The following is a 13,879-nucleotide window of genomic DNA, read 5'->3' as shown; positions in this document are numbered from 1 at the left end:
GGTTTTAATTGAATTTGTCTTTTGTGTTAACGAAATGATTTAAGATGTTTTCATTTTTGCACCTCCTGTTTTCATGCCTGCATTTCTCTTCTCTTTAGGTCGTCGCTACAGATGCAGACAGCCCTGAGTTTGGGACGCTGCTCTACTCTCTGTCTGATGGCTTCGACAAACAGGCCACACATCCGCTCTTCCAAATAAACCCCCACACCGGAGAGCTGTGCGTCTCCCAGGATATTGATCGAGATACGGGACAGACAGTCCACGACATCCTGATCAAGGCTGAGGATCCAGTGAGTGACACGCAGATATATAACAGTGGATTTCATTTAAACAATTCGTCCCTAATTTCTGGGTCCTAATAAAATTCTCTCCCTCAGGGAGGCTTGAGTGCTCAAACCTATGTGCACATTGAGATCGAGGACTTGAACGACAACGCTCCAGTGTTCAGCCCTGAGGAGTACACCGTGAGCATCAGCAGCCACGCGCAGCCTGGCACAGAGATCGTCAGCGTTATTGCCACTGACAGAGATTCTGGCAGGTTTGGCCAGGTTACCTACGACCTCCTTCCTGGCGACATGTCCACTTTGTTTTCGCTGGATAAACAAACAGGTAGGGCCGTAAAGATGTGAGAACACTTTCTGTTGTAGTCTGAACATAAGTGTGTGGACACAATTTCCAGTGAACCAACTGTTGCTTTTCCAATACTGAAATAAATAAAGCTTTGTGTAGGTTTCAGTCTTGGTAAAGGATAGCATTTTGACTTCTTAAGCTTGATTTGTCACATTGATCCAATCAGTAGTCTTTAAGTAAACCGTGTGACTGGCAGGCTCCATTATTCAGGGATAAACGACTGCTTACTTTGTGTAAGTCCCCATGAAATGATTGTCAATGTCACAGCTCAGCAGGGGTGATGCAGAAAGCCCCAAAAGGCTTAGATCCCCAGGTGGCTAAGGGGTAAGATAAGATTCGTGCTCAGCCAAAATTTAACACCATGAAATGGATAAATTATAGGAAAAGAAAACTTTAATCTGACACTTTTCTGCCTGCATTTGTTTATATAGACATATATTGATTCTCTTGCACTTATAAGATGCATTTTGGTTACAAAAACAAGCCCTGTCCTTCCCATCTGTCAATATAATAAATGTGAAGTGTTGTGAATCTCATTTCACACATTTGAAAAGCAGAAAGGAACTGGGGAAAAATAAAAACATTTTAAATTAATTTCTTTATGTCGTATTTTTCTTCTGTAGGAATGCTTCTCCTGACCTCCACTCTGACCCACCTGGGCACAGCTAATGTAAAGCTCTTGATAACAGCACAGGACGGAGGAGGCTCGATCTCAGTCAGACCTGCAGAGGTCACGATCAATGTTTTACGCAGTGCTCAGGCTCCAGCTGTGTTCCAGAGGTCACGTTACGCTTTCACAGTGCCTGAGGACGCACCACCAGGGACACCTGTGGGGATGGTGCAGGCCATCAACCCAACAGGTTAGACGTGTATTATCTGCTCTTTATTATCCAAACTGATGTTAGAGCAGCTGGGAGAGAGTCATCACAAGGTCCCAGACTCTACCTCTGCTGAACATCACTACAGCAACGGGAGAAGTTTAACAACTAAGATTTTGTTGAGTTACTGTAGAGGACACAACATACACCATATGGGGGAAAAAAGCACTGGGGTCACCTGTAACTTCACCTGCTCTGCCACTTCTTGGCTGTAACCCCACTAATAGGTGATCAGGGAATCACTTGGAGGGACGAAATCCCACAAACTTACTTGTTGCATTGTTGAAGTAACATTCTCAAATTCATTGAGCCATTTTGGCACCATGATGCTAAAATTTTATACTCCAATGGGACTGAAGCAGCTGAGTTCAATAACAGAGAGGTGTGTCCCAATACTTTTGTTCATATAGTGTAATTTGTCAGTCCAATTATACTCTGAGAGCTTCAAACTCTCAGTAAAGGATCTGAATCAGTCCCTCAAAATAAAACATCAGTTTTAAAGCTGAAAAACATTTTGAACATTTTATAAGTTTCTCTCTTCTTTATGCTTTTGTCACGAGTGCAAACAAAAGGAACAAAGCGTAAAAGTGTTCTTGCATAATAAAGCTATAGTAAAAGCTTCAAGCTAGTCCTGCTCCAGCGTCCTGCTGTAATCACGTGCTGCTGAGAGTTACGTTTGTGTGAGCAGAACTCTGAAAATCACTGAGTTTCTTTTTGGCCTCCAGTTCAAAGAAATTCAGTTCGGATGGTTCGTAAACTTTATCAGCTTTATGGTAAGATAAGCTAAACAAGCAAAGCTAACATCTGTATCTTGAAATATATATTTTTTAAACCTATACAGCTGTTTAATATGAGGTGGATTAGTGTAGGTACTGACATTATCGTGCTTCATAGGTCTCTTGAAACATAATAACTGGATTTAGACACATTCAGAATAGGTGGCTGTTACACAAAGGCATTAATATCCCAACAGATGATTGCGACAGAAAAGTTGCTCAAATCTCCTTTCAGACATGAAGAAGCTAAAGTTTAATCTTTAATCCCTTTGAGTCTCACGAACACATGACAGATAATAAAGAGTAGCTGTGCAGTGTACTGCATCTACATCAGAAACAATCCTGTTACAGATCAACCTGCTCGTTTTCTTCCTTGTTGTTCTAAACTTGTTTATTGGGCGCTTTCTGTTAAATATAACAGCAGGTTGTGGTGGCAACAGTTTAAGTAATAGAAGAGTGGATATCATTTATAATTTTATTCTCAGTATCTTAAAAAAAACCTCTGCGTAGATGGTTTTCAAAGAGTAAAGGGATTCATAATTATCTCCTCATAGTCTTGTTTTTCCACCGAATGCCTTCAACAGCTAAACGCCCCAACAGCACTAGACAGTCATTCAAGGCTGTCTAATCACCTAAGAGATTAACACTTCGACTTAAAGCAGAAACAGCAGAATTGGGGCTGTTTGACAGGAGTCAAGCACCATTAAGCTCTCTGCTTGTTTCAGGAGTTTTTAGTTTACAGTCGAAGCACAACAAACACTTGCAGGGGATTAATGGGATCTTCTGGCCTGTGCTTTAATTACTTAAAGTGTATTAGCGTGTGTGTGTGCATTCAAAGTTACATCTGATTAAATCCCAAGACATCTAGAACAATGTCTTTAAATGTCTAATTTATGTAAGCCCTTTAAATTTTTATGACTATTTCAAAGGGAAGAAAGTGTTTTTTTTGTTTTTTCTACAGACTCCATGGAATCTGTATCTTATCGAATCTCTTCTGGAGACCCTCAGAGTTTGTTCTCCGTTCATCCAAAGTTGGGTCTGATCACTAACCTCAAGCCCCTGGATCACGAGTCTCAGTCGTACGCTCTTCTGGTTCTTCAGTCCTACACCGACGCCTCTCCCGTTTACAGCACCACCCAAGTCAACATCACTGTAGCTGACGTTAATGACAACGCCCCCATTTTCCCCAAACATAGTGACACCATCACGGTGTCACAAAACACTCGACCGGGAACCGTGTTGTTCATCGCTCACGCGCATGACTATGACAGCGGTGCCAATGGTCGGGTGCAGTATTACCTGAAGAGCAGGGAAAATGGCGTGTTTGTTATTGATCACAATCTCGGGACGGTTACGCTAAATGAGAGTTTAGAGATGGATCATCAGCAGGGATACAAGCTGGAGATTGTGGCCAAAGATGAAGGAGAACCTTCCCTGAGCTCCACCCTGACCCTCTCAGTAAACGTAGACCAAACGACTGCCGAAGACAGCCTGGCATTTGAGACCTTGATCTATCACGTGGAGATTGGGGAGGGCTACAGGAAAGATGCTCGGGTCATCCAAGCGAGGGCTCACCGAACCCGTGGAGCCCACATTTCAAACTCCGGCATCATCTACTCTTTGGAAGGAGAACCTGGCTTCCCTCTGGTTCCGTTTCGGATTCACCCAAAGACGGGATGGTTGTATCTCTCAGCCAACCTGGACTATGAGACAGAGTCCAAGTATCATTTTCGAGTGTTGGCTACGGAGGCTTCACTGTCAAATACCACGGCTATGGCCACAGTGACGGTGCTGGTGCTGGATATCAATGACAACGCCCCGGTGTTCAGCAGGGACGTTTACTACTTCACTGTGTTGGAGGGGTCGTCGCCACAAGGTCTGGTGGGAACCGTCAAGGCCGTGGATAAGGATTCTGGGAAAAACAGCCAGTTGTCCTATCTCCTGCTCTCAGATGGGAAATTCTTCCGAATCAATGCTAAAACAGGTACAAACACATCAAGTAACACCACCTTAAAGTTACCTTGTGCTCCATGGTCACCTATGTGACATTAACCTTTCTCCATTTTCTGCCAGGTGAAATCATCAACTGGGTGGCACTGGACCGGGAACAGTACAGCCAGCACAGTCTGAAGGTGATGGTGACAGATCAGGGTCACCCTCGTCTCAATGCCACCGCCATCGTTCACATCCTGATCGCCGACATCAATGACAACGCACCGCAGTTCACTTACCTGCCAGCCAGTAAAGAGCTGAATGTGCAGGTAAGAACGATGCGTCTTCATCACAACGTGATGCAACTACTGATGCAATCAAAAGCAGTCTTGATAAATTACAGTTACATCTGCGCTCCAAACTGCACATGCTTCTCAATAACATTTAGCTGTTGTTGCCTTTTGATGCATCAGGAAATGCATTTGTCACTTTAGCGGTAAAACTCAGGAAGTTCACATCTAGGCAAAAAACAAATTGTTAGTCTGTAAAGGTACTTTAATGTTGTTTTGATTAATACCTAACCAAAATGACAAGCACAAGGGCAGGAAAAAGTCCTTTACACTAAGAAAAAACAGAAATAAGAAGAAGACACAGAAATAGTGAAGACAGACACAGAGCAGCTCATGAAGCAGGCAGTTAAAGACATGGAAAAGAAAAACTACGTGAAAACTAAGTACAGGTCGACGAGTTAATACAAAAAAACATGACAATATTCCCCATATACCAGCATTATTTAATATTAGAAATTATTACACCGTCACAACATCCCCCACATGTATCAATACATGCTACACAAATTGATATATTATAGATTTTGGTGTCATTGTGTTGTCTCTCAAAGACCTAGTACCAGGCAAAAATGATCTAAGTGGGATAATTTATCTAAGTAATACTGTAGCATGTGTATATGCTAATAAGGACCATGTATGATCACTACACAACATATTATCAGCACACATTAAAAAGCAAGTTTAAGGAGAGCAAATATCAAAATATCATAAATTACTTCAAGCACTAATTTACTGTGAACATAAACGTATATATGTGCCATGAAAAAATGAACTCGAGATAAATATGACTTAGTGTCTAAGATTAGATACAGTTGTGCAAATTCTACACTATATCTTTAGTGTATGTGTTGTTATGTTGTCAGATGTAGTTATGCGCTCTACGTGTTCACTTCAGATATGGGCTGGTCTACAGTCAGGATCCTTGGTCACGAACATGTTTGCCAAAGACTTGGACGCAGGAGAGAATGGAACAGTTATTCATTCACTGGTCACAGGTGAGCTGTAAACGTGTGTCCTGACTGACTATACAGACTTGGTCTGAAAAAAAGTTTTTTTTTTAGCTGCATGGGATGTTTTTGGTAAATTTTATGGTTTTTAGGGTGCTGAATCTAAAAATGATCTCCATTTCCCTCAATCACGTAATCACGTGAGTTCACATAAAAAACAGCGATGGAAAAAAATAAATATTATTATTACAATTAACTATGCATAGTGTTTCTGAGATTCCTTACCTTTCACTATGAACAAAATAAACCTGTTGGGACACGATCATCTGAGCTCCTCATGCCACCAAGCCCACCGCACCCCGACCCCCTGTCCTCAATTCCTCACATTTTCTATTTATATTTCTCTTGAGTTTCACTCTTAGAAATATTAAATTAATGTAAGAAATTATTATTGGATATGTTTTTTTGACTCAAGTATAGGATACCAGACTTCAGTTTAAAAAGGGGCATCGTACGCTTAATTAGACTAAAAACAAGAGTTGTGGAAGCAAACCTGACGAGGATGGAATTTAAAAGATATTTTTCATAGTTTCAGTGAGTAAAAATCTATAAGAAACAGTCAGAAAATCCCGTGCCGTTTTTTTGTTGCAGACCTGTGTTATTAACAGTTCGCTCTGTTCGCATCTCTTTTTGTCTGCTTTCGAAGATGATGATCTGGAGCACTTTGAGATTGACAGCGAAACCGGAGATATCACAACAACAGAGCTCTTCAACCAAGATGCAAAAGCGTACTACACTCTGAAAGTGACCGCCAGGGACAGCGGAGTCATCTCTCAGGAGGACACTGCAGTCATTCATGTACAGGTACGGGCTGTGCTCCAGTTAGGCCACACCTTTAAAAACAGTGACATATTATTTAATTGCAGTATGAACGATCAGCTTTAAGTCAAGAGATTTTACAAAAATACTGCATTAACTGTTTTGGAAGTTTACACTCATTTTTATACAGTACAGTATTTTATTGCTTTATTGTTTGTATCTTTTCATGCTAACTTTAAATTAATAACCGTAAAGAGTAAAGCTGGGTTTGGACAAGTGCTTTCCTCCCATAATCCAAACGGAGGGAAAAAAGGTAATTATAGCAAACTAAAACTTTGTCTTTTTTTTGTGCTTTTCAGATTCATGGATTAGAAGATCCGTACGGCCGCTCCGATCGCCAAATTGTGAGACGCATTTTGGTGCGGGAGGACACGGAGCCTGCGACTGTTATTGGCTCTGCACATGTTTCAGATAAAGGGAGATTTCACTATTCCATCACTGAGGGGGACGGGAGTGTTCACTTTGGGATCGACAGCTCCTTCGGTGACATATACATCAACCAGCCGCTGGATTACGAGGCTGCCATGCAGTACTTCCTCGTGGTTCGTGCTGAGGACGCCAGCCTCATTCCCATCGTGAATGTGTCTGTTCTGATTTGCGTGATAGTGGAGGATGTGAACGACCACACGCCCTGGTTCCCTGATAAACTGGTGATGTTTGGTCTGAGGGAGGACGCTGCAGTCGGATCGTTGGCGTACGCTTTTCATGCCAGAGACGCTGACGGGACCTTTCCAAACAGTGCCCTCCGCTATGAGCTCGCCTTTGACGCTGAAGTCAGCGGGTCATCATCACCCTTCCCCTTTCGGATCGACCCTTACACGGGGAGCCTGACTGTAGCAGCACCTTTAGATCGCGAGAGCACCCCCAGCTTCGCATTCACTGTAACAGCCACAGATCAGGCGAAGGAGAAGAATGAGCGTAAACAGGCTTCGGTGACGGCTCAGCTTTTCCTGCTGGACGTGAACGATAACCGGCCGGTGTTCGTATCGGCAGACACAGCTCAGGTGATGGAGGACGCAGAGGTGGGGAGTCTGCTGCATCATTTTGTGGCCATAGATGGAGATCAAGGTGAAAATGGGATCGTTTCCTTCTCTATTATTTCTGGAAACAAGAAAGGCTTGTTCACACTGGAGGAGAAGACAGGTATTTGTGATTTTTGCACAGCGGAAAAAATTTATTCTAAATAAAATTTTACCTAAAAAAAAAAACTCATCAGACTCACCACATGAATATCAGACATATGAACGTCTGCTGATTCACAGTGAATTCAAACATCAAACATTTCACTTTTAAATGTGAAAATTAATTCTTCTTTTATTTCCTTCCTTCTTTTTCAGGCCTCTTGCTTCTCACTGCCCCGTTGGATTATGAGACAGAACGTTTCCACCGTCTGACCGTCCGTGCGCTGGACCAAGGCCTGCCCTCACTCTCCTCCACCCAGACTCTGACAGTGGAGGTCGGGGATGTGAATGACCAGGCGCCTGTGTTTAGTCAAACCATTTACACCGCCACTGTGGCAGAGAACAGAGACCCTGGAGAACCAGTGATCAGGGTCTCTGCCACTGATGAGGATTCAGGTAATAATTCATTTGACTGGCGATACGTCAGAGGTAATACCAACAAATAATGGCTGAAATGGGACATTTATACTGAGGTAGTGTACATTTAATTTTGAGCTCCAACTATTTAAAAATTCCTAATTTTTGATTATATTTCACAGCATTTAAATTTAGTTTGAAATTGCCCTGATATTAAAGTGGAGACGGCAGTTTCCCTGTGAGCTACCTAGATGGCAGCACTAGCACATGTCCATGAAGCCTAAAACCATAAATCCGCTAACCATGAAAAGATGAAGGCATCAAAATAAAGTAGGAGCCAAATTGCAAAACTACAGCTTTTCCTGGCAAGACAAAGTACAACAGTCCATGTTTATTACTTTTTTCTCGTACCATGTGCCGTAATGCAGCTCAGCTTCCTTGTCGAACTTCAGCTCTGCTGTTTTTTCACTCCATTAACAGTTTAATTGAAACCACACCCTGCTGTTTTCCTCATATGCTTTTCGGTTTGTCTGCTCTGCTCATTGCACATCCCACCGAATCTCATTCACCCGACTCTTTAATCATATTCCCAAATCTACACATCAACACTGTTTATTTTAACACATCGCGCACGGGGCCTTCTACATCCCTTTTCGTCTCCTCATTGTTGACAGTAGGATTCTTTTTAAATACTGGAGATGGAGGGCGTGCGGCAGGGGGACCTGTACAGGAGGGGTTTCAATGTGAACTAACATTCTTGGGGGTGAGAATTGTCCAAGAACAGCAAGCAGACAGCTCCTCTGGGAAATCTGAAAGGTCCTCTCTCATCATGATTTCCATAATCCAAGCCATCTGTGCCAATAGGCGCTGTGTGTTCTCATCCATCTCCTCAAATCGCCTCGTCTGGCAGGCCGGCCTGCTCTCCCACCAGTCTTATTTGATTATCATTTGTGCTGCTTTTTTCCCTGCAAACTCTCACCAGAGATGACCATTGTTTTGTGTCTCTGATGATCTATGTATGTAAGTTTCCATGTGCTGGAGTCAATCACAGAAGAGCTGCAATGTGAATGAGTGTGACAGCTAAACTTCTGAGCCTTCTGGATTTCCCTTTGTTAAGCAAGAGTTGAGATTTTGGGAGGGATTTTTTTTTTTTTAAAGAGTAACTGTGCTGTCTTTGTGTTCAAAAGAAGAGTTTGATTATTTACAAAGAGGTTTGATGGTAAGATTTGGTCATTGTGCCAGGGTTGCACTTTGGCTGAAACTTAAATGTTTTGATGGAACACTTTTGTTTGTTAGTACCCGGAGTGGGAATTGTTTATGGTTGTTTATGCACAAGAGACAAAAGTGACACGGTTTACACCAAAAGAGTTATGAAGAAGACATTGACAGAGTTTTGTAGTTTTGACACCTACCAAGCAAACCAAGTTAACAGCAATGTAAATTAAATCAGTGAACCAAACAAAGCTAAGCAGAAGAAGTCTAGTAATCGAGTTATGCTCTTATAAAACATCATACAAGTGTGTGAATAGACCGTAATTTCAAAAACGTGCAAATGCCCCGTGATTCAAATGTTTTACTGCTATCAGCATAAAAGATATCTTAGTAATCATAGCCTTAAATGCTATACGCATTCCTCGCCTTGTTCTATCTTCTGAAACTAACGTGATGTGAAACGTGCATCATTGTGATGGTCATCAAGACCACAGCTTGCACGTAAAGTTGAAGTGAACTCTGCGTTTGCTTCGTATCACAAGAACCATAAAAGCTGCAAGCAGCAGGCTTTCGCTGAGGTTTTAACTGCCTTGTGAAGTTCAGTGGCCACATTGTTCTCTTTTCCTTGAGATAAGCGCTGCCTGAAACAGAAGCAGCAATAAACATGAATGGACTTGAACTAAAGTTGAATGTGTGAGGTAGATAACGATTCAACGACTAGAGGTATCGGTTTTTCTGGAGATCGTGAGCATAAAAATGCACTGTGTTGTTTTTGACATCCATAGTCTCATTAGAGAAGCCACATTTTTTGTCTCACCAGTGTTAAGGCCATTTATATCTACTTGAAACTGGAAATGTTTTTTTCAATAGAGAAACTAGCGTGTATCGTTTGTCGGGGAGCATATCTGTAATGTAAATCACTGGATTTCTGTAATTATGCAGCATCATCTGATATATGATCAAGTTGATTTTTTTTTTCTATTAACCTTGATTTTCCTTTTTTTTTTTTTTTTGCTTGAGCATTTGTTTTGAGGTCTGTGACAGCATTTACATTCGCCTCCTGTGTTCATGTCCTCAGAGGAGAACGCTGTGGTGTGGTACAGTCTGCTGCCGGGTCCCGGCTATGAGCTCTTCAGCATCAACCCGTACACCGGCCTGATTACCACCACCTCCTACCTGGACAGAGAGCAGCAGCAGCATTTTACTCTCAGAGGTAGGACACATAAGCAAACATCTGTTAGTCCTGAGCAATAACATTTTAAATAACAGTTTTCAACAATAAAAGCCAGAAGTAAAGCACGTATCTATTAACAAAAATGAGAAAGTTTAATTATAAGTTCAGGGTTAACAAACTCAAGGGAAAATCGGCAGTTGTGCAAAACAATGCAGTAAAAGTCACATGTTTAATGACTTCCAGAATGATAACACTGAAGACATCAGAATTATGCTCAGAAACTAAGTAACTCATCACCAAAATGGATTTTTTTCTGTAATAAATCAGAGCAATCTAATACAACAACAGTGGTAAAAGGAAATCTTGTGTTTGTCAAGTGTCGTGACAAACGCGCCAGTCAGTCGTACAGCATTGGGCAAAAGTCTTGGGAAATAGGTGGAGGAGTTTGTTGAAACGTGTAAAAAAGTTTTCTTCTAATGCTTTAAGTAGTCTTCAGGAATAATTCTCCAGGCTTGTTGAAGGACATCTAGAGCTCTTCCTTGGATGTTGGCTGCCTTTTTTTCGGTTCTCTGTCAAGATGATACCACACTGCTTCAGTAATGTTGAGGTCCGGGCTCTGGGGAGGCCAATCCAAGACTGATGGTGTTTAATGGTGTGTTTTTCTACGCAGGTATGCTTTGACTGCATTGGCAGTCTGTTTGGTATCATTGTCAATCAGATACTTTTCAGATAATATTGCATAGTTGAACAATACCTGACGGTACATTTCTACGTCCATAACTGGTTGGAATGCAGCCGCAGACCATGACTGAGGCTCCACCGTGTTTTACAGATGGCTGTAGACACTCACTGTTGGATCTCTGTTCTGACTTCTTCCCCACATATTAAGATGATTTGAGCCAAAGATTTCAAATTCATTTTCATATCACTCCATAAGACCTGATTTTCATTCTAGTTTTTCTGTAACTTCAACCTTTTCTCCTGTTTCTATTCTTTAAGAATAGCTTCTTGAAAGCCAATAAGACCATTTCTGATGAAGCTTTAGTGAACAGCAGATGGATCAACTGAAGGGACAGATACATCTCTCAGGTGCTTTGTCAGGTCTTTGCTGGATTGTTTTCCGATTTGTTAAGGACATGACTTTTAGATTCTGTTCATCTCCTGCAGATAGTTTCTTACTCTTGCCATTTCTTCTTTTTTCCTCCAGTTTCCTCAGATTTTATAAGTTCGTGGTGCACACTAAGTTTTCAGCCAACAGGTCTTTAAGAATCATCTTGTTGGTGCAAAAATACATTACTATTCCTGTCAAATGTGTTATGTTTGGTATTTTTTGTGGATATAACCAACGATGAGATGTGTTTTTGTGGCAGGGCGCTAGAAACAAAGGGAAAATGAAACTGAGAATGAGTGAAAAAGCAGCCAATGTTTAGCAAAAAGACTTTGAAAAACCTCCAGAAAGACCTGGAGAACTATTGCTCAAGACACAAAATATAAAGAAATAAGGGGTGGCTCAAGGCTTTTGCACAGTACTTAAAGTCAGTGCAAATTTCTGTAATTGTTCAATTACAGCCTGTCAGGCAGAAGATACAATCTGCTGATGAGGCAGTCTGTATGGAGGTGATGTTTGTGTTGAGCTGCCCTGTTATTGCATCACTAATGGCTATGATCAAGATGTCCTGAGGAAAACTGGTTTCAAAGACATCCCAGCTAATGTGACAACAGCTGTGTAAACAGAGGAATTTGATTCCTTTCATATCACGACCTTGCTTGCTTAGCCACACACTCACAACGATAATTGGGTGAGAGCCTGCATCTGAAGGGTTATACAAATACTTTCATTCTGTACCTTCTCCTTTGTCACGCTTCACCGGCAAAGCCGTAAAGAATTTAAGGTCGACTTTCTCCGTTAAAGCAACGTTATTCAGCAGATTGATTTATGTTAAGGAAACAGAAGACTGTTAAAGGGCTGAGCTACAGTATAGCTAACCTCTTCTGACTGCACCGCTACACCCTTCTGTCTTTTCGAGAGTTTGCTTTCGCTCTCACATGGGTGCGTGCAGTAATTACATTCAACAGATTCACCAGCGTTTGGTGAAATGTTTTCACATGTTTTACCATAATATTTGTACAGTTGCCAGTATAATTAAAAATAAAGTCCCAGTAATTAAATATAATAACAGGAAGGCCTGAATATTTAGAAGCCACGCCAAAATCTCACAGGGCTTATTGGGAAACACTGAAATGAATTGGAAAGAAATAAAAAAATTCTTGTCAGCATGTGTTAAAAGCTGTGTCTCATTATTTTCCGTTGACTGATTTTGGAGTTTTTACTGCTATTTTTTATTCATTTTCAGGCACAACAAATACCTATATTGAACATAAAATACACAAAACAAAAAACAAAACTTGCCTGAAAAAGACTATTAAACATCCAATCTGGCCACACAGTGTCCAGACACACAGCCAATAATTGCCTCATTGCTGTGTTGTAAGAAAGAATCTTGAGTAAAATTGTTACATATAATGTGTACAGCATGGCTTTTTAAAATTATACTCTAGTGTTGAATGAGTTATTAAAATAACAGCGTGTGACATATCTGAGACATTCAGACATTAAGACATCAGGTTTACAATAGCTACACTTTGCTTTTGGTGCTATTTGGATGCTATTTAAAACATGCCAAAGAAAAATAGAAAAAAGGGTCTAAAGAACATAATAGTATTAGGCACTTGTTGTTTAAAACATCAGTACTTATTATAAAGCCTGTGGGTGTCAAGCATTTGAATATTTTAGTAAATAATTAAAAAAGAACTGGTGAGGAAGCCTCTGTGTCCTTCCTTTCTGTTCCTATCTCCAGTCCAGGCTCGTGACAGCAGCGCTCGGCCACTTTCGAGCACGACGACGGTGATGTGCTCTGTGCTGGATGACAACGACAACCCCCCAGAGTTCATGCAGTCATCCTTCCGCATCAGCATCCCGGAAAACCTTCCTCCTGGGGTCATCCACACCGCCCAGGCCTCTGACCCAGATCATGGAGAAAATGGCACCATTCACTACTCCATAGTTGGTGAGAAGATCAGACCTTGTTTTGTATTTCAAGCAACTTGAAAGTTTTACCTGTACTTCATGCCGTCATTCAGTGAATTCAAGGCTACTACTGTAATGATGCCACCTTTGCAACAAGTCCATTATTGGCTCGCATAAAGTGGCAGCTCAGGCAAAGTTGCAGAGCAGGTTAGTTGAGTGCTGATGCAGTCTGAGCAGCTCTTGTAGGTGCGTAACTTGTGGGTAGTCCAGTATTTTAGAGCATATCATTTATTTAACAGTTAAAGACTTGCACAAACTGTCTGTAGTGAAGGGACAAGCACAGCTTATCTACTAACTTCTTGGTTCAATATTGAGCTGTGTGCATATAATGTTTCTGCTTGGAGAGACCATTAGCAGCATACATTTAGTCTGACCTTCAGATAAATGAAGCAAGCAAAATTCTAAATGGATGAATGTCTGACTGCTTGCTTTCAAGACATCAAAAGTGCATTGTTGAGTCGAGTGGCCAAAGTTA

At 41.4% G+C, this 13,879-nt stretch overlaps 1 protein-coding gene across 1 annotated transcript in view; it reads left to right on the top strand.

The window, feature by feature from the left end:
* Window positions 1-13,879, top strand: part of dchs2 (dachsous cadherin-related 2) — a 28,282-nt gene that overhangs the window by 3,836 nt on the left and 10,567 nt on the right. The window contains exons 2-12 of the mRNA XM_085356567.1: window positions 99-290; window positions 378-609; window positions 1,254-1,490; window positions 3,246-4,268; window positions 4,358-4,545; window positions 5,462-5,561; window positions 6,220-6,377; window positions 6,692-7,535; window positions 7,730-7,969; window positions 10,221-10,355; window positions 13,175-13,384. Coding sequence (XP_085212693.1) covers window positions 99-290; window positions 378-609; window positions 1,254-1,490; window positions 3,246-4,268; window positions 4,358-4,545; window positions 5,462-5,561; window positions 6,220-6,377; window positions 6,692-7,535; window positions 7,730-7,969; window positions 10,221-10,355; window positions 13,175-13,384 — 3,559 coding nt within the window. The remainder of the gene's footprint in view (window positions 1-98; window positions 291-377; window positions 610-1,253; window positions 1,491-3,245; window positions 4,269-4,357; window positions 4,546-5,461; window positions 5,562-6,219; window positions 6,378-6,691; window positions 7,536-7,729; window positions 7,970-10,220; window positions 10,356-13,174; window positions 13,385-13,879) is intronic.

Source organism: Diplotaxodon limnothrissa, linkage group LG6 (genome assembly GCF_057381915.1).
Source record: "Diplotaxodon limnothrissa isolate DT_005_m linkage group LG6, D_limnothrissa_male_GT1.1, whole genome shotgun sequence".
NCBI lineage: Eukaryota > Metazoa > Chordata > Actinopteri > Cichliformes > Cichlidae > Diplotaxodon > Diplotaxodon limnothrissa.
Note: the sequence above shows the minus strand (reverse complement) of the source record. Positions and strands in the feature narration are given on the sequence as shown.